Below are 23,746 nucleotides of genomic sequence, written 5' to 3' on the forward strand. Positions count from 1 at the left end.
ACCAGTAGCCTTACCCTCGACACACAGCCGGCCACAAAGTCACAATCTATTGCAGAGGCACACTCAGCCACATGTCTGCTCAGACTCCCATCTCCACACACACTCAGACACACACACCAACAGCTACTTCTGCACACTGGCCATCATAGGCACAGAGCCACATAACATCTCACATTCAAGCACTCGTGGAGTTACACTCAAGTAGTGAAATCTCTTTCATCCTATCTCTTTCTGATCTGTGCCTCTACCTCCCTCCTCAAGGATCTGGCTCCCTATAACTTCCAAGATGTCTATGGAGACCCTTTTCCCTGTGCAGTGCAGGAAGGATCCCTACCTCCCAGGGCAGATCAAAAGCTGAGGCCAAAGATGGAGAAATGGTGTGTGTTGCCGACCTTGTCCTGTCCTTCCATTGCCAAACTGTGATCCCTGCTGTTGTCACTAAAGCCCGCCCCTGGGAGCATTCAGCCCCAACCCTGCCCTCATACCCTGCTGCATATTTATCTGGAAACACCTTGGAATGGAGTAAGGCAGTTGGAGCAGAATTGATTGTATTTGTCTGCTGTTAACCACCCAGGGCCCTTAGGAGATACAGGTCCGGAGACAGCCAAGCTTCTGGACTAGTTTCTGGACATTTCTAGAAGATCAGAAAGCTGCCAGGTTGACAGAGGTGTCTGAGAACTAAGGAGAAGAAGGAAAGGGAAGAGTGTGAGGAAGACAGAAGTTCTGGAAGCTCTACTGCTCTTAGATTCACAGTCCCCCAAGCCCTCTGCTTTTAGTCAATATGCCCTCCATTAAGGCTCTGAGCCTTTAGGATGTCTGCTATCAAGACCCCACCATACTTTTGGGGTGGTATTTCTCACAGAGTGTGCCTCCTAGAATGCCTATGCAGGGCTAAAGTGGGGGAAAACTAATGGCTCTGTTTTGCCAACCCCCCCACCCTGCCTCAGGGCCCTTGGCTAACCTGGTGGTGGAAGGATCCACACACTGGTGGTGGTGACGGTGTGAGTGTTGTTGATATCTGGGGCCAGGGTGGCAAAGTTGGTGGCTGCAGTGGTAGGAGTTCTGCCTTGGGGTTTCTGCCGATACCTTCTACGGCTACACTTGAACATCCTGGGAAATCGAGGCCTAGGCCAGCCCATCCCTGGCCTGCGGTAGCGGAATCTTAAACCCCGGGGCCGAGGGGCACGGGCAAGCTGAGAAGGCCCCATGGGCACAGGGAGCTTCTGTAGTGTGCCTGAGGGCACTACTGGCCAGGGCAGCTGGGGCCTCTATGACATAGAGTCTGCATAAGGGCGGTGCTCTTTATTATAGGTTCTGGTCCCCAGCCCATCCCCATGGGTCAGACTTCCTCACAATTCTCTCCACGGGTCCAGCCCAAGGTCCAGAAAACCTCAGCTTGGCCCCTAGGGAAAAGGAACTCTGAGTAGGGGAAATTACTCCCTCACTTTGTCATTTATCCGCATTAACAATATTAACAATATTTATTAAGCATTTACTGTGTGTCAAACAGTACTGAGTACTTTACAAACACTATCTCTTTAATCCCACAAAGTTTAGACTCTATCATTATTCCTATTTCATATACAGTCGATTCTCATTATTCATAGTAGTTAATAAAGTCATCACCACAAATAGTGCATTAGTAAATTGAGCCAATGCATCTACAGGGTTAGATTCCTACCAGTCTCTGGTCACAATTTTTTCGTCAACTGATCAATCAGAACATGACCTTGTTTTATGTGTTTCTGTTTAAAGACACCTAATTTAGGGGTGCCTGGGTGGCACAGTCGGTTAAGTGTCCCGACTCTTGAGCTCCGCTCAGGTCATGATCTCAGTTTGTGAGTTCAAGCCCCCACATTGGGCTCTGCGCTGATGGTTCAGAGCCTGCTTGGGATTCTGTCTCTCCCTCTCTCTGCCCCACCCCAGCTTGTGCACACACTCTCTCTCTCTCTCTTTCTCTCAAAATAAATAAATAAACTTAAAAAAAAAAGTTTCCTAATTTAAAATATACTGTTGAGTCATTAACATTGAACTCATAGCCAACACCACTATATCATATGTCCTCTGTAAGGCACATCACAGGCTTCTTGTGCTTAGCAACACTAGACAACACTTCAGCATTATTTGATAAATGGCAAAATCATCAACAAAAAGCACAGAAATGCATAAAATGTGACACTAAATAGCCCACAAGAAGAACATGTGTTTATATTATAAAAGGTGAAACAAGAAGGTAGAGTATCCTCTTGTTCAACCTCAGCTGAGAATAAGAGAATGAGGCAGCTCAAAATTTTTACAAATGTCCATGAATGACCACCAAAGTGACACGAGTATTGGTTTGGGGTTACAGATGAATTTTAGTGAGTAGGCAAATTCACAGATATGGAAGCCATGAATAATGAGGATCGACTGTATAAGGAAACTGAGGCTCAGTTAGGTGAGGTCACACAATTAGAGACTGGGAGGGGTTCAAATCCATGATGGCTCTAGGGCCCAAAGCCCAGACAGTTAACTCTTGCTGTTCTGCACTCATTTATTCATTTAATCATCCAGGAGGAGATGTTCACTAACAACTTCATATGTGCTGGGCTCTGGGGATGTAGATGGAGGTGACATGGCCCCGATTCTTCTTGAGTGAGAAGAGAAAGCCATGTGGATAATCAGTGCAGGTGGAGGAACAGCTAGGTCCCCAGGGGATGTAAGTTGCATCAACCCGGGGTTTATTTCCTTTCTTGTAGGTGACAGTGTTGTCAATGGTTCTGCCAGGCCTTGCACTGAGTTGTTGTGGGACTATGGACTTGTCCTTTCTCCCTCCACACTCTCTTTCCCTCCTATTTCACCTCTAGTCCTCCTTCCCAGCCTCTGCCTTTTCTCTGTTCCTGCAGGAGCCTGCCAGCAGATTTTAGGGTCCTCAGCACCACCCTATACAGCCTCACACCTACCTACTCCCCCTCTAGCCTCTTCTCTTGCTATCCTCAGTCTTAGAAAATGGACCTTTCTCCCATCAACTCCTAGCCACTACACCCATAAACCCACTTTGCCCTTGGCCTTCTTCCTCAAGTCCCAGACCAAGGCCTCTTCCTCTGCTCTTTCTGGACGTCAGCTCTTCCTGCCTTCTCAGAGATTCTATCAATATAGACAGTCTGCTTGGTGGTTAAGATACAGACTCTGGCACCAGGCTGACTAGGGTTGAATCCTGGCTCTGCCACTTATGAGCTGTGTGATCACGGCAAGTGCCTAACCTTCTGTGCCTCTGTTTCCCCGTATTTAAAAAGGGGATAAAAGAGAATCTATCTCATAGAATGGTTGTGAAGAGGGGAAAAAAAACTATATATGTAATGCATTTAAAACACGATCTACACAACTATTAGTGTCATCAGCCCTCCTCTCTCCCCTGTTTCTTCACTGCTTCCTCCCATTATAAAAAAACAAAACAAAGTGTCAACTATATTCAAATTTTTAAAAAATTTTAAAAGTCCACTTCATCCAACTCATACCCCCTCTGGTGATGACTCTTCCCACTCTGACCTCCCACTCTGTGGTCATTCTCATTTGTCCCAGAGTGGTGAGAAAATCTTATTTTAAAACTCTATATAACTATTCTGTTATACAGACCAGGACACAGAGGCTTGAAACTGAGTCTAAGAAGGGGCGCCTGGGTGGCTCAGTAGGTCAAGTGTCTACCTCTTGATTTTGGCTCAGATCATGGTCTCACAGTATTAAGCCCCATGTCTGGCTCTGCGCTGATAGCATGGAACCTACCTGTGATTCTCTCTTTGCTCCTCTCCCATGCTTTCCCTCTCCCTCTCTCTCTCAAAATAAATTTTAAAAAGAAAAAGAAAAATAAACGAGTCTAAGAAATGCCCCTGGGGTTGCACAGCTAAGAAGCAGTAGAACCAGCATTGGAGTACCTGGTCTGAGTGATTCCAAGGCCAGAACTTCCCCAGCACCTCAATGTCGGGCGGCAGCATTAGAGTGGAAAGTAGGACCAGCAGGGGAAAGAGGCAGGCAGGAGTTCAAATTAAACCCTGAGGGATTTTTGTAGAACGGGATTGCTGAGCCTTCAAATTGGGGTGATGTTTTTGTGAGACCACGGTGCCACCTGCTGGCAGAAAGGAAAGGGGTGCTAAACGCAGATTGCTTAGAATACTGGATCGCGGCGGGGGGGGGGGGGGGCGGGCGGTGGGGAGCAAGAGAAAGGATGGGAAGGGAGCCGAGTAAGGAGGAAAGAAGGGAGGAGAAAGATGGGGAAACTGAGATATTGCAGAGGGAAAAGGACTAGGAGTCATTTGCTGCTCAGAAGAGGGGGCAGAAGCTACTATACCTTGGCCATTTCCTTGAAAGTGTAGATGTGCTTGAGTGTGTGTGTGTGAGAAACAGACAAAGAAACACAGAGAGACAGAGAGACTTTAAGAATGTACCTCAGATGTTGCTTTGTTGTTTCTTAGTTGCTGGGGATCCATCCACACATAGGTCAGAGTATGTGTGTATGCATGTGTTTGTGTGCACGCTCACGAGAGCTAGTAGGTGTTTATGTACATATCTCTGTGTGTGTATACAAATGGCAGCTTGGGCAGAGGTATGCGTGCCTGTGAGCACACAGGGTGTATGAATGTATCAGCAGATGTGGGCTAAGAAGCATATGTGCCCGGTGGTGGTGGAGGGCACCCAGAAATTCTGTGAGCTGCTTGTTTACCCTCAGATTTCTCTTCCTTCTTCAGATCAGGAAAGGTGTTGCTGCGGTTGGTGTTGCCAGGCCGACGAGGCCCGCTGCTCCAGTGGCTGTGGGGACAGATCTCCAGGCAGCAGGGGGCAGCAGGGCAAGTGGAGGCTGAGTGACTGCTGGGTGGGGCAGATGGGAAGGCAAGCAGAGGAGGAGGCCTTGAAAAGCCCTGCCCCGCCTACAGGTGAGCAGTGGTGTGTGAGAGCCAGCCCCGTCTCACTGCCTGCCCACTCAAGTGGCAATTCCCTGAAGTTGCCTGTCCCCTCTGGAGCCTCAGCAGATTCTTCTTTCAGAACTCACTACCAAGAGCCCTGAACAGGTGATGGTATAGGATAGGTATTATCCTATAAAGTGAAATCAACCTGTAAACAGGTTTGGGAAGCTGGGAGGCCAATGGGGAGGGTCCGGAAAGAGTCTAGGGCTGGGTTGGGAGAGAGGTCCAGGACATAGTGGTGCCAAGGAAGGGCATGAAGTAATCTGTAGTGTGGGGGCTAGGTTTGGGGCGCCAGCGGGGAAACCTGGGGTGTTAGTATCTCAGAATGTCAGGTGCTGGTAGAGGTCTGGGGCAGTACAAAGAGGTAGGGGTGTCAGGAGGATTTGGGAAAAGTCCTGAGGTGTCAGAGTCTAGATTCAGGGGAATTTTGGTGATTTATGGGTCCTGGATGCTGGAGTCTGCTATGTCAGGGTCCAAATGGCAGAGCCAGTCCAGGGGCCAGTGGAGGCAAGTGGCACTAATTCCTAACTCACACTTGTCTGCCTCTCAGGAGCCACCATGCAGTGCTTCAGCTTCATTAAAACCATGATGACCCTCTTCAATTTCCTCATCTTTGTAAGTATGGGGGTTGTGGGCTCTTTGGGGCTCCCTATAAGAGTGGGTCACAACCTAAGCAGAGCCCAAGCTGGGAAATAGGACACTGCTGTGTCCAGACTCTGTGGTACAAATTTCCCATTATGATAGGGTGCAGAATTCTCCCCAAATGCCGAGTCCTGGTCTCAGGAGCAGCCTGGCTGCTACACAAGTTGGGGAGGAGAAGCGTAGGAGAAGGTCCTCCCTTCTAGGAAGCTTCAGCCCAGATTTAGCGCAGGGCAGTGTAGGCTAACAGGAGCGATTGTCCCCTTTTATAGGGACTGGGGGCCCAGTGAGAGGAAGAGGTTTGCCCAAGCTTACCTAGTGATCAAGGAAATTCAGTGGCCTCTGTAGGACGGGCAGCTGAAAGGAGAAATGCCTGAAGACCTCAGAGCAGAGAGTCGGCCTCAAGCAGCCTTTATTCATTCAACAAACATTTATGTGCTAAGACTGTGCTAAGTGCCGGGGTGAAAGGTGAGCAAGCCCTTTCTCTGCCCTTGAGGATCTCAGATCCAGCAAAGCAGATAGGCAGACGGTGGCAACGTACTGTGTCTGGCCTTAGCAGAGGGGCTATGGGAGCCCACAGGAGGGGCCTGAACCCTGGTCAGAGAAGACTATCTGGAGGAAATAGGTGAGGCTGGGAATTTGCACTGGGTGAGGAGGTTGTAAAGCATGCAAAAAGACCCAGAGGCAATGAAATCGGATATTGTTCAGAAAACCAGGAACAGATTGTATAGGGCATGTTTGAGGAGGCTGAGTAATGAGGCATGAACCCTGGAGATGGTGGTGGAGATGGGGAGAAATGGACAAAGACAAAGGCCTCAGATGGTGGCCAAGGGGCAGAAGGGGCGCAAGGCAGACAGAGGTTTTGGAGGTAATGTCTGTGGCTCTGGTATGAGCAACCTGGGGGATGTCCCACAGGCAGCTGCATACCCAATGGGGCTGCAGCTCTGGTTGGAGCTGGACATGGATATTTGGAAGTCATGTGACCACAAATGGTCAGTGAAGCCACTGAGTGGGTAACAGCACTCAGGCAGAGTGACCTCTGAGAAACCCAACTTACAAGGATTATGTGGAGAAACGGCCACCAGGAAGCAGATAGAGAAAGAGCAGTGGAAAGAAATCAAGGAGAGCACAATCTCAGAGAGATCAGAAGGGCATGGCACATGAGGTGTCCACTAGATTTAGCACAGCATGGCACCACAGACCTTGGAGCCACACTAGAGTGGCTTAGAGTCAGTGAAAAGTGAGGAAGTAGAGACAGGAAGTGTAGATGGATTTTTGGAGAAATTGGGCTAGAGGTGAATAACCTGACTCCAATATGGTCCATGCCTTGGCTTCTTTTAGCTTCAGGGCACTAGCCTTTATCCATATATCTGGAGAAGGCAAAGGGATCCCAGCAATATGGAGATAGTAGGGGCTCCGGTCCGAGGGGGTTAAAGGCAAATCCGGTTTGGTTTCTGGCCTCTGTTGGTCAGGCTTTGCCAGGCTGGGCAGGGCAGGGCAGGGCAGGGCAGGTCTCAACCTCCTTGAAATTTGACCCTTATAGGCTGGGAGCCCAGCTCTCTGTCCTTGGGCAAACATGCCTGGGATCCAGCCACAATCTGCCACCTGGTTCTAGCCTCAGTTTCTATAGCTGGGCACCATGGTGATGTCAGGCTGATTCATCTGCTGATACTCTGGATCAGGATGGCTTTGCTCTAAGAGGTGTGGCATCTGGACAGTGTACCTCCTGCCCAGTCTGGGCCTCAGAATCCCCTGAGGTTTGGGGTTGAGCAAGAGAGAGCCTCTAAAAGAAACCCTGGCTGTACTCCCCCTCTGGTGCCTCAGTTTTCCTGTGAGGCAAAGAGAGGTCTAGGTTAGTTGAAGGGCAGGCCTGGAGTTTGATCCTGGAGAGGGGCCAAATGGGGTCTCAAGGTAGGTGTCCCTTCTCCCCGAGTCCCTCTCCAAGGTTGGAAGCAGGTGTAAACCTCAGCCCCACCTCTGTTGCCATGGTGACTGTTGAGTCTGTTCAAGCTACAACCCCACTGTTTCACCTATCAGAAGACAGAGGCGTTTCACTCTGCAAGGAAATGGGGTGGGGTGGGGGGGGAGTACCCTGCTGCCCTCACCTGCCTGTTTTCACTCCTAGCTATGTGGCTTGACCTTGACAGCAGTGAGGAAAAGTCTTGCCCTTCTCCCATCCTGTAGATATTTCTGGAACCCCTGATCCCATTTATATCTGCATAGGTGCTGGCTATGGGTGGCCCAGCTCCCATTTTTCTGGCTCTACAGAATATTTTCCTCCGTGCAGGATGAGTTTTTAAGACTCCTTAGCCAATAAAGGGAGAAACTTTCTCATTTCCCATCTTCCTGACTCAACTGCATGGTAAGGAGCTGCTTGCCCGCACTGTTTTATGGTCTGCCTCTCTGTCCCCAGCTGTGTGGCGTTGCTCTATTGGCAGTGGGCATCTGGGTGTCCGTCGATGGGTCATCCTTCCTGAAGATCTTCGGGCCGCTGTCATCCAGTGCCATGCAGTTTGTCAACGTGGGCTACTTCCTCATCGCAGCTGGTGCTGTGCTCTTTGCTCTTGGTTTCCTGGGCTGCTACGGTGCTCAGACTGAGAACAAGTGTGCCCTCATGATGGTGTGTCAAACCCAGCTCCATAGGCCCATAACCGAGACCCGGGGCCCCCTCACCCTTGACACCAGGCTCTGGGGATCCCCAAACCGTGCTCTGGACTCCAGAGGCCTCAGCAGAGGGGGCAACTGCCTTGTTTTAATGGGTGGTGGGTTACAATAAGTGAGGCAGGAGGGACTGTCTCTAAAATTCAGACCTCTGTTCCCATTCAGTTCTTCTTGATCCTCCTCATCATCTTCATCGCTGAGGTTGCAGCTGCTGTAGTTGCCTTGGTGTATACCACCATGGTGAGGAGTGGGGATGGGGCAAGGGGGAAAGATCGGGAAAAACCCTGCAAGTGGGCTGTGGCCTGTGAATGGCCGCCTTCCCTACCAGGCCCTAAGCATTGATCTGCCCCATCCAGGCTGAGCACTTCCTGACGTTGCTGGTAGTGCCTACCATCAAGAAAGACTATGGTTCTCAGAAGGACTTCACCCAAGTGTGGAACACCACCATGGAAGGGGTAAGGTGGGCTGGGGGAGATTTTGGAGTGGGGAGAAAAAACGAGGCCCCACTGACCACCCTTCCCTCCTCATTTCCAGCTCAAGTGCTGTGGCTTTAACAACTACACGGATTTTGAGGGCTCTCCCTACTTCATGAAGAACCATACCTTTCCCCCATACTGTTGCCTTGACGATGGCAATGGCACAGCCACAGAACCCTGCACCAAGGAGAAGGCTGATGACAACATTGTACAGGTGTGGTATGGAAGGTTGGGGGCTGCTTTAATGTCCTCAAAGTGCTGAATGAGGGAGGGGTGCAGCTGCTGACTATAGCCCCTCTCCTCCCTCCTCCAAGGGCTGCTTCAGTCAGCTTCTGTATGACATCCGAACCAACGCAGTCACTGTGGGTGCTGTGGCAGCTGGAATTGGGGGTTTGGAGGTAAGGGGCATGAGGAGGTTGGGGCAGGATATCCCCACTGGATCAGGGTGCTTGACCCATCTTGGAGGCCTTGCAGAAGGAGACAGACTTCTAACAGAGCTTCATGTAGAGTGTCTGGGAGGCAGGGGACTGAAGCGTAAGGACCCTGATCATATCCCTTATCTCTACCTATTCCTTTCCCACCAGCTGGCAGCCATGATCGTGTCCATGTATCTGTACTGCAATTTGAAGTAAGTCTGCTTCTGCCTCCGCCACTGCTGCTGCCACATAAGAACTGGGAAGAGGCATCCTGGCACTGTCAAGCGGCAGTGTTTGGGCTGAGGACAGGATCTAACAGTTTCATTTGGGCCAGAGTGGGCCCAGCCTTGCTGCTCTGGACTTGGGGCCAAATAGGGGACCACCCCCTTCCGGCTGTGCCTGAGTTTTCCTTCCAATGGTGGGGTTGGGGTCAGAACCTCTAAGGCAGTCAGTTCTCCTGCCCATACTTCCAGTCTGTCCCTTAAACCCTTGACACCCTTTCAAGCCAATGGGGCTCTCAGTGATCCCAGCAGCCCCGCTGCGGGATGAGAGAAAGGCACCCTAAAACATGGACACATGCAAAATCAGCAGTCATGAGGCGGATGTGTAGAAGGCTCTTCAGAACTCATAACCCAATTAAAATGTCTCCATTTGGAACTCTTTTCGCGTATCCTTGGAGAGGCAGGCCCATCTTGCCTCACTTGGCCTCAGATTCCTATGGGGCTGGTGACTCAGAAGGCCCCTGGAAAGGTCACAAGGGTGGAGGTAGATGCCTATTTTCCCCCTTCATTTGGATTCCAGGCCTGGGAGGGAGCCTAACAGGGATGATCAAGAGGGCACTCCGGGAGGAACTGGGGGCTGGGCCAGTCTGCCTTCCCATAATGTGGGAGGACTTTGACCTGAAACTACCCCCTCCTGGGTGGGGGCAGTGGACTGGAAAGCTATGAAAATAACAAGCCTGTGCCCAGGTGGGGGTGGAGAGACAAGAAATACTGCCAAGGCAATGGGAGGGTCACTTCTTAGGCTCTGGAATCCCTCCAGAAGCCCCCATCAGAGGATCCAAGCTGCCTACCCTTCTCACTCAGGCAAAGCCCATACCTGTCCTTGCCTTGGGGATTTTAGAAAGAACTTTGTTTATTTTGGTCTTGGCTTGCCTCTGGGACTCTACAGATCTGATCTCTTAATCTTAACCACCCCCAAGCTCTAGAAACTGTGCCTAGAAAGGCCAAGTGACTTGTTCCACGTCCACAACCTTCCCTGAAGGGCTGAGCCTTGACTTGGGCCCAGACTGTCTGACTCCAGAGTCTGGTGGGGTCCTGGCTGATGTGGAGTCCAATTTACCTGAAGGCCAGAATATCCCAGACATAGATCTGATTGCTGCTGAAACAGGACGGACAACACTAAGGAGGAAGGCTACAGCCAGCAAAACCCAGACTAGCAAACCAGTCCTCCTTACTCCCCACCTGGTTTTCCTAGGGCAGTCCAGAACTATTACCCCTTGCTGAGCCCGCGAAGGAACAGCAACCTGGAGAGAACCACACAGTGCCTGAGAGCTAGTCCCAGGTCCAGATCAGGAGCCTGCTGGGGGGCTGGGCAGGGAGAGCAACTAGTCCCTCTCCCCACCTTCACAACCTTACCATCTCTCACACACCACCCTTCCCCAGGTACCTACATGGAGGCTGCAGGGGATTTGTTTGCCCAGGGCGGGCCTCCGCCACCTCGTGAGCTAACTGCTCCTCAACTTGACTGTTGTGGCACCTCAAGCGCTATCTCTAGCTCCAGCAAACACTGAAGGCGTCAGGGTGGCGAGAAATGTCGGAGCACCTGTGCCATGGTGGAGGGAGGGGTAGAGCTGAAAAAAGGGCGGGAGTTCTAGTCAGTTCCTGCCTCCCTGGCCAAGGCTCTACATAAGGCACTCACCAGACTTACCTTGAACAGACTCTGCAGGCTGACCCATCTCAAGAGGTGTGGTCTACACTAGATCCCTTAAATGTCCTGCCACCTGCCTTAGACTTTCTTATCCACTCCTTCTAGACAGTCCTATCCATTTCCTGGTGCTTCTGTGACTAAGTTAGATCTTTCTAACTTCTTTGGATCACTGGCTAGGTGAGAATCTGATGAAAATGATGGCTTTTCAGGCTATCTGGGTGGCTCAGTTGGTTGAACATCCGACTTCGGCTCAGATTATGATCTCACAGTTTGTAAGTTTGAGCCCCACATCAGGTTTGCTGCTGTCAGCTCAGAGCTGCTTCAGTTCTTTTATTCCCCTTTCTCTACCTCTCCCTTGCTCATGCTTTCTCAAAGATAAACATTAAAAAAATAAGAAGAAACGGGGGTGCCTGGGTGGCTCAGTTGGTTTAGCATCTGACTTCAGCTCAGGTCATGATTTCATGGTTCATGAGTTCGAGCCCCACATTGGGCTCTGTGCTGACAGCTCAGAGCCTGGAGCCTGCTTCAGATTCTGTGTCTCCCTCTCTCTCTGTCTCCCCCACTTATGTTCTCTCTCTCACTCTCTCCCAAAAATAAACATTAAAAATATTTTTTTATGAAGAAATTGATAGCTTTTCTCCAGAAAAATTTATAGATATGGAATCTGCTTACAAAGTACCCAAAGGGGGGCACCTGGGTGGCTCAGTTTGTTAAGTGTCTGACTTTGGCTCAGGTCATGATCTTGCAGTTCATGAATTTGAGCCTTACATCAGGCACTCTGCTATCAATGCAGAGCCTGCTTATGATACTCTGTCTCCCTCTCTCTCTGCCCCTCTCCCACTTGCTTGCTCTCACTCTCTCTCAAAAATAAACAAACATTAAAGGGTGCCTGGGTGGCTCAGTTAGTTAAATGTCCGATTTCAGCTCAGGTCATGATCTTGCGGTTTGTGGGTTCGAGCCCCGTGTTGGGCTCTGTGCTGACAGCTCAGTGCCTGGAGCCTGTTTCAGATTCTATGTCTCCCTCTCCCTCTGCCCCTCCCCTGCTCATGCGCTCTCGCTCTCTCTCTCTCTCTCTCTCAAAAATAAATAAAACATAAAACAATTTAAAATAATAAACATTAAAAAAAAAGTACCCTAAGGACCACAGATCCTTGTTCCTACAACTCCATCTTCAGCCCAGTCATAGCCTCCTGAATGATGCCACCCCAGTTCTGTTTCACTCACTTCCTTTCCAACCCCCCTAGACTCACCTGCTCTCCCATCACCTCCCCTAACGCCAAGTATCCCTTTTGCTCTGTTGCTTCATCTCTGGAGACAGGTACCTAAACAGACAAGCTAGGCAGGTTAACTGCCTGATGGGAAGAGGCTTGGGGTGGCTTCTGTAAGCTCAGCCCCAAGTACAGTGAGGCTAAGGTCAGGCTCAGCTGTCTTAAGGTGGAGCTTAGGGAAAAACCTTGGTGTTTGAGACTGGGGCATCCCCTGGTGGCCAAATGGTGCCAAATGGAAGCTAAACTCTGTGGAGGACAGTAAGGAAAACTCATTATCCATCATGACCATTCTCTCTCCTACCCATCTCTCTCTCTGTGTCTCTCTCTCTTCCCCCTCCCTGCCCCCCCGCCCCCACACAGTCACACCATCATAAAACACATCCCCAGAGGTTTTCTCCTTTTTTAATCAATGACCACTTTATCCAGCTTTGGAAACCTGGACAAAGAGGAGGCTGAGAAGAGGCCTGGTTCAGTGTCTGAGGGTCTCTGAGTGAGTCTGCATCAGCAGGTGGGCCCCAGCGGGCCTGTCCATGGGTTGGGCACAGCAGTTTCCTGAGTAAGAGCCAGCCCCACCCTCAGGGCAGCACCCAGCCAAGAAAGGAATCAAGGCCCTCCAGGCTTCAGCCTTTTCCCAAGGTCCTCAGGACAGTCAATAAATAGGTTAGATTCTGAGCCAGGCTTGGGAGGAGGGAGTGTGCAAAGGGCAGGATCAGCTGCCCAGGGACCCCGATGATTCCCAGGTACTATCCTGCCCCTTCCCACAAGGAAGTAAATAAATAGACCTCCAACTCAAGAACAGGGGCGTTGGAGCAGGGGAAGCCTCCCCTTGAGTTAGTAATTAAGTCTCATGTTAAAAACAAACCAGCCCCAACCCCTGCCAGTGTCTACAAAATCCTACAGGATGGGGTGAAGGGCTAGCCTGCCTGGGGGTACACAGTACCCAGCCCTGCAGGGTCCTGGAAGAGGTCTCATGTCTGTTCTGCAGCTCCTGGGGCTCCCTCTTCCTTTGGGGGTGGCTCCAGGAAAATTGGGATGATGGATGGTGGCTTCTTCACCCTGGAAAGATAATTTGAAAATGTATAGGGAAAAGGTAATTAGCTATGCCCGCTAATCCCACTAGACTCTCACGTCCCAGGGCAGAAAAGAGTCACTCACGAGTAGGGGGAGGCTGGGACGCCCACCACCAGGAAGTGATTCTTCTTCCGAAACAATCTCCACAGGCCCCGGTGGTTGCCACGCACATCCAGGTCCCAGATATGGAGGCACTGGTAGGAGTGGGACAGAGTGAGAGGCAAGGGTCAGAGAGCTGTGGGGAGGGGCCACTGAGGACCCTTGGCTCAGCCTCCAGCCCCTCAACAGTCTCAATTTGTAAGAGGTAGCATCTTCTAGAATATGGAATTGGACAAAGGGTTTGAAAGAGGGGTTCCCAGAGGATGAAGAAAAGGTTCTGAGGTAGAAGATTCCAGAACAAAGGCTCCCTGTATCTGGTGGGGACGAGTAAGCCTGGGGTGGGTATGTTAGTGGGGCACCTTGGCAAGCTGGGTCCAGGTGATAAAGTCATCATCTTTCTCCATTCGGATGAAGGCCACATAGGTGTGGCCCTCTGTGTCTGGCAGGAAAGAGTCTTCACAAGGGTTCTTGCTGTGGTCCAGAACCTCAGCTTCGCTGCAACAGAGGGTAGGGGAGAAAGGCCAAGACAGAGCCTGCTTCATGGGTGTGTTTTACAAGGCCCTGTGCTTAGTTTAAAGCTCTGCTATTGCTGTCTTGAAATTCTTAATTTTTCAACAAGGTGTCCTGCTTTTCATTTTGCAGCGGGCCCCAAAAATAATGGGGCCAAGACCCCCAGTACTTGCCTCCTCACTCCCTGCCATATATCCCTACTGCCATAGGCCATACCTGAGCAGCCTGTGAATTTCTGCTTCATAAGCTTCCTTCTTCAGACTGAAGGAGAAGGAAAAATGGGTCAGGGGAAGGGGTAACCCCTCAGGTTCCAGGGGCAAGGCAAGGGATTACATGGGAATTGGGTGGCAGCAAGGCTGGGGTAAACAGCAGGTCTCTGGGTTGGAGGGGAATATTGGGGATTGGTAATCAAGGCTCCTAGATATCCTCCCCTCTGCTCTGTCCCCATCCCTGACCTGTCCACGTTCCTGAGCTGGACACCTGGAACCGTGTTGAACTTGTGCTTCTTGAAGTAGGCCTCCTGAAGTGGGTGTGAGGGTGAACATTAGGGCATTACATTGTCAGGCCCACACCCGCCCAGTGACCCACCACATAGCCACAAGGCCCACAGATGAAGTCCTGGACCCACAGAGGTCCCCCTAATTTCCCTCCATCTTCCCTATCCTCCTCTTTGTAGCATCTTTGGCCGGCTCTCATAGCCTTTTTTTTTTTTTTTTTTTTTTTTTAAGTTTATTTATTTATTTTGAGAGAGAGAAAGACTGTGAACAGGGGAGGGGCAGAGAGAGAGGGAGAATCTCAAGCAGGCTCTGCACTGTGAGTGCAGAGCCCAATGCAGGGCTCAAACTCAAGAAACTGTGAGATCATGACTTGAGCCAAAATCAAGAGTCAGATGCTTAACTGATGGAGCCACCCAGGCGCTCCTGCTCTTACTAGCTTTAATTTCAGCTCCCCCATTGCTAGAGACCTCATGCCCACACCAGCAGCTCATGCTCCTGACCCCTGGGTTAGTCCCTATTCCCAGTGGTTCTCCCTGGGTCTGCTGTTGTAGAGCCACAGAAGCCAGAACAGGCCCTGTGGGGACCAGAGGGCAAAAGGCCAGGCTGAGCTGAGACAGAGGAAAGTGCTAAGACCAAGGTACTGAAAGTGTCAATGCCTGCCCCTCTCTGGGAGATGAGTAGGGTCTTGTATAAGCCGATCTTTCAGGGTCCTTCTGGAATCTAGGAGGTTCTAAGCTGCCCATATGTTCCTTTGGGCTGGCCTGTCTCAATGCATACTCTTGCTGTATGTGGGGAGTGGCCCTTTGGACACAGCCATGTAAAGCATGGAGGCCCGGGGACCTCCCTGTTCACTTTGGGCTGAGGCTTGGGCCCCTCCACTTGCAAGGACAGGAGAGGGCAAAGCTTCCAGGGCTGCATAAGCGCCTGGTGGCAGAAATCCCCTCCCCACACCCACAGTCGGGTGCTAAGAATAGTAATAATGAAAAAAATACGAGCTAACCCTTATATAATGCTTGCAGTTCAAAGCATTTTACATATATTAACTCATTTAAGCCTCGTAACCTGGAACCCTTGTGATAGGTAGTATCTTTATCCTCATTTTACAAATAAGGAAACTGAGGCAAATGAAGATAAGGAATTTTCCCCAAAGTTAATAAGTGGAAGAGCTGGGACTGCTCTAGAGTCCATGTTCTTGCTCTATCTACTATTCTGTGCCCACCTCCAAAATATCCCTGCCTCCCACTCACGTGGAAGTAGCCATTCATGTTGAGGCCAACGATGCCGAAGTGGTAGGATCTGGAAACATCAGGGATGATGCACTCTCGGCCTCGGCGTTGTTCAGGCATCCGCATCCACATGTCCCAGTCCCAGAGCTGGGGGCATGGAAGATTATGATGGTTAAGAGGTTTGGAGCTGGGAGCTCCAGCTCCAGCGCACTCACCCTACCCTGCCAGGGCACCTTTTCCGGTGTGGGCCACTTGGGCTCAAGCTCCTCCTTATACAGGGACTTCCTGAGCACCCAGCCCAGGCCAGGCATGGTCTCCACACGGTACAGCAGTGCTGGGTCCTCAGCTGTGTGTTCATATCCCTGGGGACAGGGGTGCCATGGTGGGAGGTATCAGCTTGGTGCTTGTGCTGTACCAACACCCCAGCTGACCCCTGGCCACTTGGCTTACTTGGTCGTTCCAGGCAGAGATACAGTACAGGCTGTCGTCCTCTTCTAGTAGGTGGATGGACTGGCTCAGGAAACTGAGACAGGCAGGGTCCAAGGGTTCAGGGAAGGACAAGGACAAACCCAGTCACACAGTGATGCTGGAGGAGCTAGAGATGGGACTCAGGAGTCATGCCTACTTGTCCCTTCCCCCAAATCCCCACTGTGTCTACCCATCCTTCTACTCTCTACTCCAACCCCAACACCTGCTGTCCTACCTTTGCAGGCTTTCCCCCCACTTTTAAGCTTATTTTCCTCAGAAAGCTCTCCCAGACATCCCACTGCCTTCTTTCCTGGAGACCCAGTTAAGCAAAGAGGCCCAAGGAAGCCTATAGGAGCTGAGTGGAGAGGTACTTATGGAAGGGCCCTCCCCTCACCTGAAAAAGTCCACAGCAATGTCCAGGTCCTCTTCCAGAACCACGGCAAACCTGGCTTCCTGCAGGGGGAGGGGGACAGCATGACCCCAAGGGGGCCTTTCCCATCCTGTGCCTCCTCCACCCCCATCTTATTTCTCAAGCAGCACTACCCTTGTTTTCCAGATCAGGAAGCTGAGGTCCAGAGAGGAGAAGAGCTTGCTATATAATAAGACCAGACCTTATACCCATGTTTCTCCTCCCTAGGTCCAAGGACTTTGTCCTTACTACTCACCGGAAACAGGTTGAAAGTGGCAGTGAGGCTGGCTTTGTAGTGCTGGGTGGGGAGCGGAAAGAGGGCACGTGAGCTTTGGGGTGGATGGCAGGGTCAGGTGTCTGCCCCTTCCATCCTTGCCTAGGCAGTACCTGAGACACACGGGCATTCTTGATGCTGATAGGAGTGTGCTGGATGCCCCTCAGACCAAACAGGGCCACCACATCCATTGGCTCCTAGAAGGCATGGCCACTGGTCACCATATGAGCCACCTCCCCCTGCCCACCTTGCAGGCTCCGCCATGCCAAACCATTCACATTTCACAGCCCTTGCCTTGGCCGTCTCTTGTGATCATTGCTACTCAGCACCCACGGCCCTGGGCTCTGCTCTTCCCATAGCCCCCAAACCCCACTCACCTCATAGTAGCCATCGATGAAAACCGTTACCATCTGGGGAGACACCCCCTGGGCTGAGAGTAGAGAGCGCAGCATCCTGGGGAGCCCAGGGATGGGTTAGGTCTCTGTCACCCAACTCTGGGTTCCCTTGTGCTTATAGATGGGTCCACATCCCCCTGTTCACCCACATGGGTGAATGGGCCTAGAATCTGTTGCCTTTCTGCCCACCTCAAGAGTTCCTCCTGCAGGCAGATAAGCTTGAGGGTCCCACTTGCTAAGCACCCTCCTGTTCAGTGCTGGATACAGCCCACTCCCAGGCTCACCTGTACAAGTAATTGGGCCGGTTCCCTGCAATCACAGCCACAGGCACATTAAGGACCTTGTTGTCTGGGAGCTGAGGGAGAAACAGCTTTTAGTTCTTGCCTCACTCCCTCTTCACATTGGGATCCCCACCCAGGGAAGAGTTCTTTGGGGAGAAGGCGATTCCAGAGTAGAGAGGGAAAAGGCAGAGGGTCTCCCTGTCCCGGCCCTCCCATACACTCAACCCACATCCAACTCCAGGCCTTTGTTCACATGGCCTACTCTTCCCCCCAACAGGATGCCCCCCACTTCCCCCCCCCCCCCATCTTTCAGAGCTCAGCACAGATCCTCGGGTCCTGGTTCCCTCTCAGGCTGAGGTAGGGAAAGCCCAACCTGGCTCTTTCCTAGGGCCTCTGGCCGAATTGAGAAGGAGTCCAAGCCTCACTGTCTAAGGCTGCACTCACTGGGTCAGGGCTGAACTCGATGGGTGTGGGGTCCTTGCAGCTGCACACACTCCCATAGCCCTCAACTTTGCTGCAGAAGCGCCGGCGGCGACGGTTCAGCTCTGTGTCTGCCCAGTGGCACTCGGCCTCTGAGGGAGGGATGGGGTCAACAGGATGAGGCATGTAGGGGCAGAAGACCAGTGTGGTTTACAAAACCCCAGGCACTCAGTCAAGAGAATAAAGCTCCATTAAGTGGACCCAAATCCCCACCTCCAGCCCAGGCACTGCCCTGGAGCCCAGACCCCACTAACCCCACCTTCAGCTGAGCTCAGCGGCACATCTGTCTTCAGCAGGACTGGGTCCCCCCAGGAGGAGAGGGCAGGTGACTTAGAATGTTTCTCCCCAAGGACAGGACCTAGCAGGAGGCAGGAATGAGGGGCAATGGGGGCCCAGGCTCCAGTTTGAAAGCTTCTTCCCAACTCTCTGCCCACTTTCATCCAGCCCACCACTTCTGGCTCCTATTTGCCCCCAACCCCACCCCATCTCTTGGTGTTCTGTTCCTTCCAGACCCCTGATACTTTAGGGTGGATGGCCCATGGTGCCGGTACCTCCTTTCCGTCCCACGAAGGCCCAAGTGTCCCTCCAGCCCAGGGCAGGGCCAGCCTGACTGCCCAGGCTCCTCAGCAGAGCCTTGGCCGTGTCCTTGAGGTGGAAGGAGCCCTCATCCTGGGAGACCAGAGAAAGTGGTCAGCCTGCCTGCCATGGTTCTGGGTGACCTGGCTTCATGGAGCACTCGCTGTGTGTCAAGCATCACGCAAAACCTTTTATTAAAATTAGCTCGTTAAATTATCCCAACAACCCTCTGAGGTTACTATCCTTTCACAGTTAAGAAAACTGAAGGTTTAGAGAGATTCTGAGAATTATCCAAGACGGCCATGCTAGTAAATCCTTACCATGATCCCATACAATCTGCATCTCTCCGCTCTTTTCCCACCACTCCCCTCCCCTCTCTTAGTTTGCTCCAGCTCCACTGGCATCCTTGCAATTCCTCAAGCATGCTAAGCACCTTCCCACTTCAGGGCCTTTGCACTCGTCAATCTTCTTCTCTAGAACACTCTTCCTCCAGATAGCCACCTGGCCCTCTCCTTACTTCCTCCAGCTTTCTGTTCACGTCACTTGCTTAACAGACACCTTCCCTTTCTAAAATGCATCACCCATTATTCTGTTTTCCCTGCTTCACTATCTTCAGTAAGTTATCATTTCCTGACATCACACGTTTATCTGGCTTTTTTGTTGTTGATTTTGCCCCGCAGAATGTAAGCTCCATAAAGGTTGCTTCTGATTGTAGCTCTAGCACCCAGATCAGTGCCTGGCATGCAGTAGTTGCTCAATAACTATTTGCTAAATAAAAATGACAAGGCTAAGATTGGAACCTGTATTACCTTCCTCCAGAGGTTCTTCCCACTATGCTTTATGAGGGGTATAGAACCCATGAACAAAGTTGGAATTGGGGGCTTTGGGAGAAGGACCAGGGCAGAGTCACTGACCTTGACAGTGCAGATGAGCACTCGGCCAGGTGCCACCATGTTGAGGAACAGCACCATGGCCTCATCCTCATGAGGTGAGTATGTGTCAAACACACGCTTTGCCATCACATGGCCCTGGCAGGGACATACCTCTCATGAGTTAATGTCACCAGCAAGGTGGGCTCAGCTTCAGCCCTCCAGGTCCCCCACCCCTAGAACCTCACCGTGGCCTGGTTGAGAACGATGACATGGATGCCCCGGCCTTGCTCCCGAGCCTCGTCCTCCAGCACCTACAGGGTGGCAGAGACAAAATCCAACTCTTCATGGTGGCATTCAAGGTCTCTCTGTCTTATGGGAATTTAAAAAATCAGCTGCATGAAACCTCTCCTCCTGCCTATGCCTCTGTTAACAGTTCTTTTCTGACCCAGCCTGAATGCCACCTCTTCCAGAAAACCTCCTTAAGTTATCCATTAGAGAGATCAGATCTTTCTAGAACCCTCCTCTCTATGGCTTTCAGACTCTTAGAGCCCTAACGTCTCTTCCTCGTGCTGGAGATACTATAATCCATCAGATTAAGCCCCTCGAACTGGGGCCAGCTCTGATTACCTCTAGGTCCCCAATGCCTGGAACTAGGCTGAGGTCAAAGAAGGGACCAGAAAACAGTTATGGGATAAGTCAATGAATTATCTACCTACTGATACTAATGATCACTTTGCATAATATTCCACTACATGCAACACATTTCACATACTTTTCTTTTAATCCTGACAAGGAGAAATCATTAGTCCCAGCCTTTAGATAAGGAACTGAGGCCTCCAGAGCCACATAGTTTGAAAGTGGCAGAGATGCAGTACCCACTTAGGCAGTGGATCCCAGAGCCACGGACCCACACCCTGAGTAGAATACAATGACTGTACACCCGACACTGGCCCACTTACCGTAGTGCCATCCACAGCTACATATACTTTGCTGCGGCTTGAGTACACCTCCACATCCAGAACCCGTCGGGGACCACTGCCCCTGCGCCGTGACGGCTCTAATCGGCCCAGGGCCTCATCTGTAGAGGTGCAAAGGTCAGGGAGATGGTCTTTCCAGCAGCATCTCATCCCTTGGGATCTGTCTACCATTTCAGCTGTGAGATCCCGGGGGACCCCTCCCCCACCACCACTCCACCTCAACAGCCAATCCCATCCTCAGCCTGGCCCCACCATAGTCTTGTTCTGGCTCCGAGTCTCCATTGGCCTCACTGATTGCTCGACGCGTGTCCAGGATCAACTTGATGTTGACAATGACGGTCACCAGTAGGAAAAGCACTGCCCCTGTCTGAGAGGAGCGGTAGGGATGACTAAAGAGGGGCACCCCCTCCAGATCATTGAGGGTCTTCCTGAAAGGAGGGCCCTGGCTGCAGTGAGGACACAGGGAGATCCTGGGGCCTCTCGTCCCTCTGTCCACCCAGTTCTACCCCCCCCCAGCCAGGGTCCAGTTTCACAACCACCTCCTCCTGGGAACCACCCCTGACCCTTCTCTCTTCATCAGGGCCCTTCCTACCCAGAGCTCCTGTATTCTTCCATTTGAGGCCCTGATTTCCTTGGTCCCCTCCACAATTAGTTCCTAGAGATGGAGCCAGTCCCAGAGAACCAAGCTGGGGATCAGAAGACCTGGGTCTTAGCTCTGACTGCCTGACAGGTGTGTGTACCCCTGGGCAAAGCCTTCCTGATTAGACTTCAGGTTTTTGTCAGAAGCCTAGGAGGTTGTACTTGGGTTCTGATTCTAGAACTCTGGGCCCAAACCACCACCTCGTAGCGACATGACACAAAGAGGTTTCCTCTCTAGGAACCTGCCGCCCCTTTCCAGGGTTGGGGGTAGCCAAGGTAAGTCCCAGTGCCAATAGTCTAGGCTAGGGTAAAGCTGGGAGGGAGCCCCTAGGAGGTTTGGGACATTTCTATACCTGACAGAATCTCCGCAGGGCCCGCTGGTTGGTCAGTTTATACTTCCAGGTAAGATACCAGCTCCGCTTCTTCCGAGCCCCAAAGGGCTTGATGAGGGAGCTGGGCTTCCAGTCGTCCATGCCGGATTGGGGAGTCACCACTGTCCTGGCCAACCCATGCCTTCAGGAATCTGAGAGGACCAGAGGGTCACATGGAGTAAGGTATTCCTCCCAAAGTCTGATACCTTCTAGGGAGACCAGGGAGGACCTCCCAGCAACGCTTCCCTGAAGACATCCACGCTGTGTGACCTGAGAAAAGTGGCTCAACTTCTCTGGAGAGGAAACCTTCAGAGGGGTCAGATCACCTGGAAACTCCCCCTGGGGCTGGGGTAACTGACACAGCTGCTCGGGGACCTTCCCCCCCCCCCCCCCGCCCCCCGCGCTGGAGAAGGGACCAAATAATCGGCTCTCGAGGTTTATCAGCTCCTAAAAGGGCCAAGCTCCAGGTCTTCCTAGTCCTGTTGTGGGCAAAGGGCGGAGACAACCCCCTTCCCCAGCCCCCAATCCTCCACCCCCTTGCGCCCTCGCCCTCTCCTATCTGGCCCCATTCTTCTCCTCCCAGGGCTCGGGGCCGCCTGAGGACTCGGGAAACCTGCCCCGGCCGCGCCACCCCTCCCGGACTCTTGCCCAGAGGCACTCACGGCTCAAGGGGCCCGGGCCCCACTCGGGCCCCTCTCGGGCCCGCACTGCTCGGCCCGGCGCGCCGCGGCCTCCGCCTCCTCCATGCCGTTCGCGGCCCCGCCCCGGCCCGGCCCGGCCCGCCTCCCCGCTTCCGCCGCCGCCGCCGCGGGGTGAGAGGGCGGCGGGCGGCGCTTAGGGCGGCGGCGACGAGTGTCAGCAGCCCGCGAGTGCCGCGAATACTCAGCAGCCCCCGGCTCGCAACCAGCGGGCGGGGTGGCTGCTGGGGGAGAGCAGATCCACCCCCCACCCACCCCCGACGTCTTGGTCCCCAGCATCGCCGATGGCAAACTGCATTCAAGTCGGAGTCCTAGAGATTTGGACTAGCCCACTCGGGATTCCAGGGTCATAGGGCCTACAGGCCTCGGACACAGCTACCTGCTCCCCTTGCTTGGCCAAGGCTGCATGCACTTAGGTCTAGGGTATGCAGGCCTAGGGTATGCGTTTGGAGGCTGAGGGGAATTAAAAACCTGCTTCTACCACGACCCGAGACCTTGGGCAAGTCACTGCACGTCTCAGCCTAGGTTCCCTCCTCTGTGAAATGCTTACTCTATATGATGCTTACTCTATGCCAGTCACTGTTCAAGCACTTTACTTCCATCAACTCATTGAATTCCACAACCCCATGAGTTAGGTGCTATTACTAATGAGGCCCAATGTCACAAAGCTAGAAGAGCTAGAATTCAAACCTAGGCATCCCAGCTCCGGATTTTACTCACAACCCCTGCCCTATACTGACAAGAAAAATACAGAGTTGTTGTGAAGGTTTAATGAGATAATACATATAAAGCACTTAGCTTAACATAGTAATTCTCAAACTTTACCTTGCATCAGAATCACTTGGAGGGTGCCTTAAAACACAAATTGCTGGGCCCCATTCTAAGAGTTTTTGATTCATAGTCTGGGGTAGAGCAGAATACTGCATTTCTAACAAGTTTCTAGGTGATGGAGATGCTTATTTGAAGTGAATGGGTAGCTATGCAAGTTGTAAGCAGAGAAGCAATATAGTCCCATTTAAGAGAACCTTTACTGTTTTGTGAAGACTGTTTTAAAAGGAAACAGAGGAAGCCAGACCAGTTAGATTTTTTTTTTTTTTTTGAGCTCTCCATATTCCACCTGCTCCCTACGTGGTGGGATGGTATTCCCCCTGCCCCCCCCCACACACCAAATGTTAACAGTACTTATCTTAGAAGCTAAGATAATAAGTCATTTTTTCTAATAGGTATGTATTAGAGAACAGAAGAAAATGCAACACATTTTATTAGCATTTGAAAAAGATGTCCCTCAGGGCTCCTTCCTGATCTTCACTCCTCAATCTCACTTTCTATGGAAGATCATATCCACTCTCTTGACCTCTGTAACCACCTAGATTCTTACACTCATATCTGCAGTCCTAATATTTCCTGAGCTCCAGGCTGACCTGTATCTAATTGCCTGCTGGACATCTTCACAGGCCCCTCCAACTCAATGTGACCCCTGCTGTAATCATCTCTTCCCACTCTTAGATCTCTTTTGGGGTTCCCTTCCTTGGTGAATGACAGCAGGAACAGCTGAAGTCATCCTTGACTCCTCATCT

At 51.7% G+C, this 23,746-nt stretch overlaps 3 protein-coding genes across 5 annotated transcripts; 1 reads left to right on the plus strand and 2 right to left on the minus strand.

Annotated features, from left to right (window-relative positions):
* Positions 1 to 531: 531 nt before the first annotated feature.
* On the minus strand, positions 532 to 1,439 carry P3R3URF (PIK3R3 upstream open reading frame). The gene is made up of 2 exons (XM_027059304.2): positions 962 to 1,439; positions 532 to 678 (listed from the first exon to the last, which is right to left on the minus strand). The coding sequence occupies exons 1-2, from the start codon at positions 1,206 to 1,208 to the stop codon at positions 635 to 637; spliced, it is 291 nt and encodes a 96-aa protein (XP_026915105.2). The 5' UTR covers positions 1,209 to 1,439; the 3' UTR covers positions 532 to 634.
* Positions 1,440 to 4,773: 3,334 nt separating this feature from the next.
* On the plus strand, positions 4,774 to 12,130 carry TSPAN1 (tetraspanin 1). Of its 2 annotated transcripts, none has more exons than XM_053213553.1 (8): positions 4,774 to 4,907; positions 5,488 to 5,552; positions 7,990 to 8,196; positions 8,403 to 8,477; positions 8,594 to 8,692; positions 8,772 to 8,927; positions 9,028 to 9,111; positions 9,298 to 12,130. In XM_053213553.1, the coding sequence occupies exons 1-8, from the start codon at positions 4,856 to 4,858 to the stop codon at positions 9,343 to 9,345; spliced, it is 786 nt and encodes a 261-aa protein (XP_053069528.1). In that variant the 5' UTR covers positions 4,774 to 4,855; the 3' UTR covers positions 9,346 to 12,130. The 2 variants fall into 2 exon arrangements, with proteins under 2 accessions (XP_053069528.1, XP_014925858.1); XM_015070372.3 differs by having other exon boundaries at positions 4,905 to 5,042.
* A 582-nt stretch (positions 12,131 to 12,712) lies between these two features.
* Positions 12,713 to 22,275, minus strand: POMGNT1 (protein O-linked mannose N-acetylglucosaminyltransferase 1 (beta 1,2-)). 2 transcript variants are annotated; one of them, XM_027059302.2, is made up of 22 exons: positions 22,134 to 22,275; positions 21,454 to 21,623; positions 20,753 to 20,828; positions 20,444 to 20,562; positions 19,730 to 19,795; positions 19,527 to 19,640; positions 18,588 to 18,705; positions 18,296 to 18,394; positions 18,001 to 18,128; positions 17,560 to 17,630; positions 17,258 to 17,333; positions 16,994 to 17,077; positions 16,863 to 16,904; positions 16,592 to 16,650; positions 16,180 to 16,252; positions 15,963 to 16,091; positions 15,751 to 15,876; positions 14,462 to 14,526; positions 14,223 to 14,267; positions 13,856 to 13,991; positions 13,482 to 13,591; positions 12,713 to 13,382 (listed from the first exon to the last, which is right to left on the minus strand). In XM_027059302.2, the coding sequence occupies exons 2-22, from the start codon at positions 21,571 to 21,573 to the stop codon at positions 13,295 to 13,297; spliced, it is 1,944 nt and encodes a 647-aa protein (XP_026915103.1). In that variant the 5' UTR covers positions 21,574 to 21,623; positions 22,134 to 22,275; the 3' UTR covers positions 12,713 to 13,294. The 2 variants fall into 2 exon arrangements, with proteins under 2 accessions (XP_026915103.1, XP_026915102.1); XM_027059301.2 differs by having other exon boundaries at positions 20,714 to 20,828.
* Between the last annotated feature and the right edge of the window lie 1,471 nt (positions 22,276 to 23,746).

Source organism: Acinonyx jubatus, chromosome C1, assembly GCF_027475565.1.
Source record: "Acinonyx jubatus isolate Ajub_Pintada_27869175 chromosome C1, VMU_Ajub_asm_v1.0, whole genome shotgun sequence".
NCBI lineage: Eukaryota > Metazoa > Chordata > Mammalia > Carnivora > Felidae > Acinonyx > Acinonyx jubatus.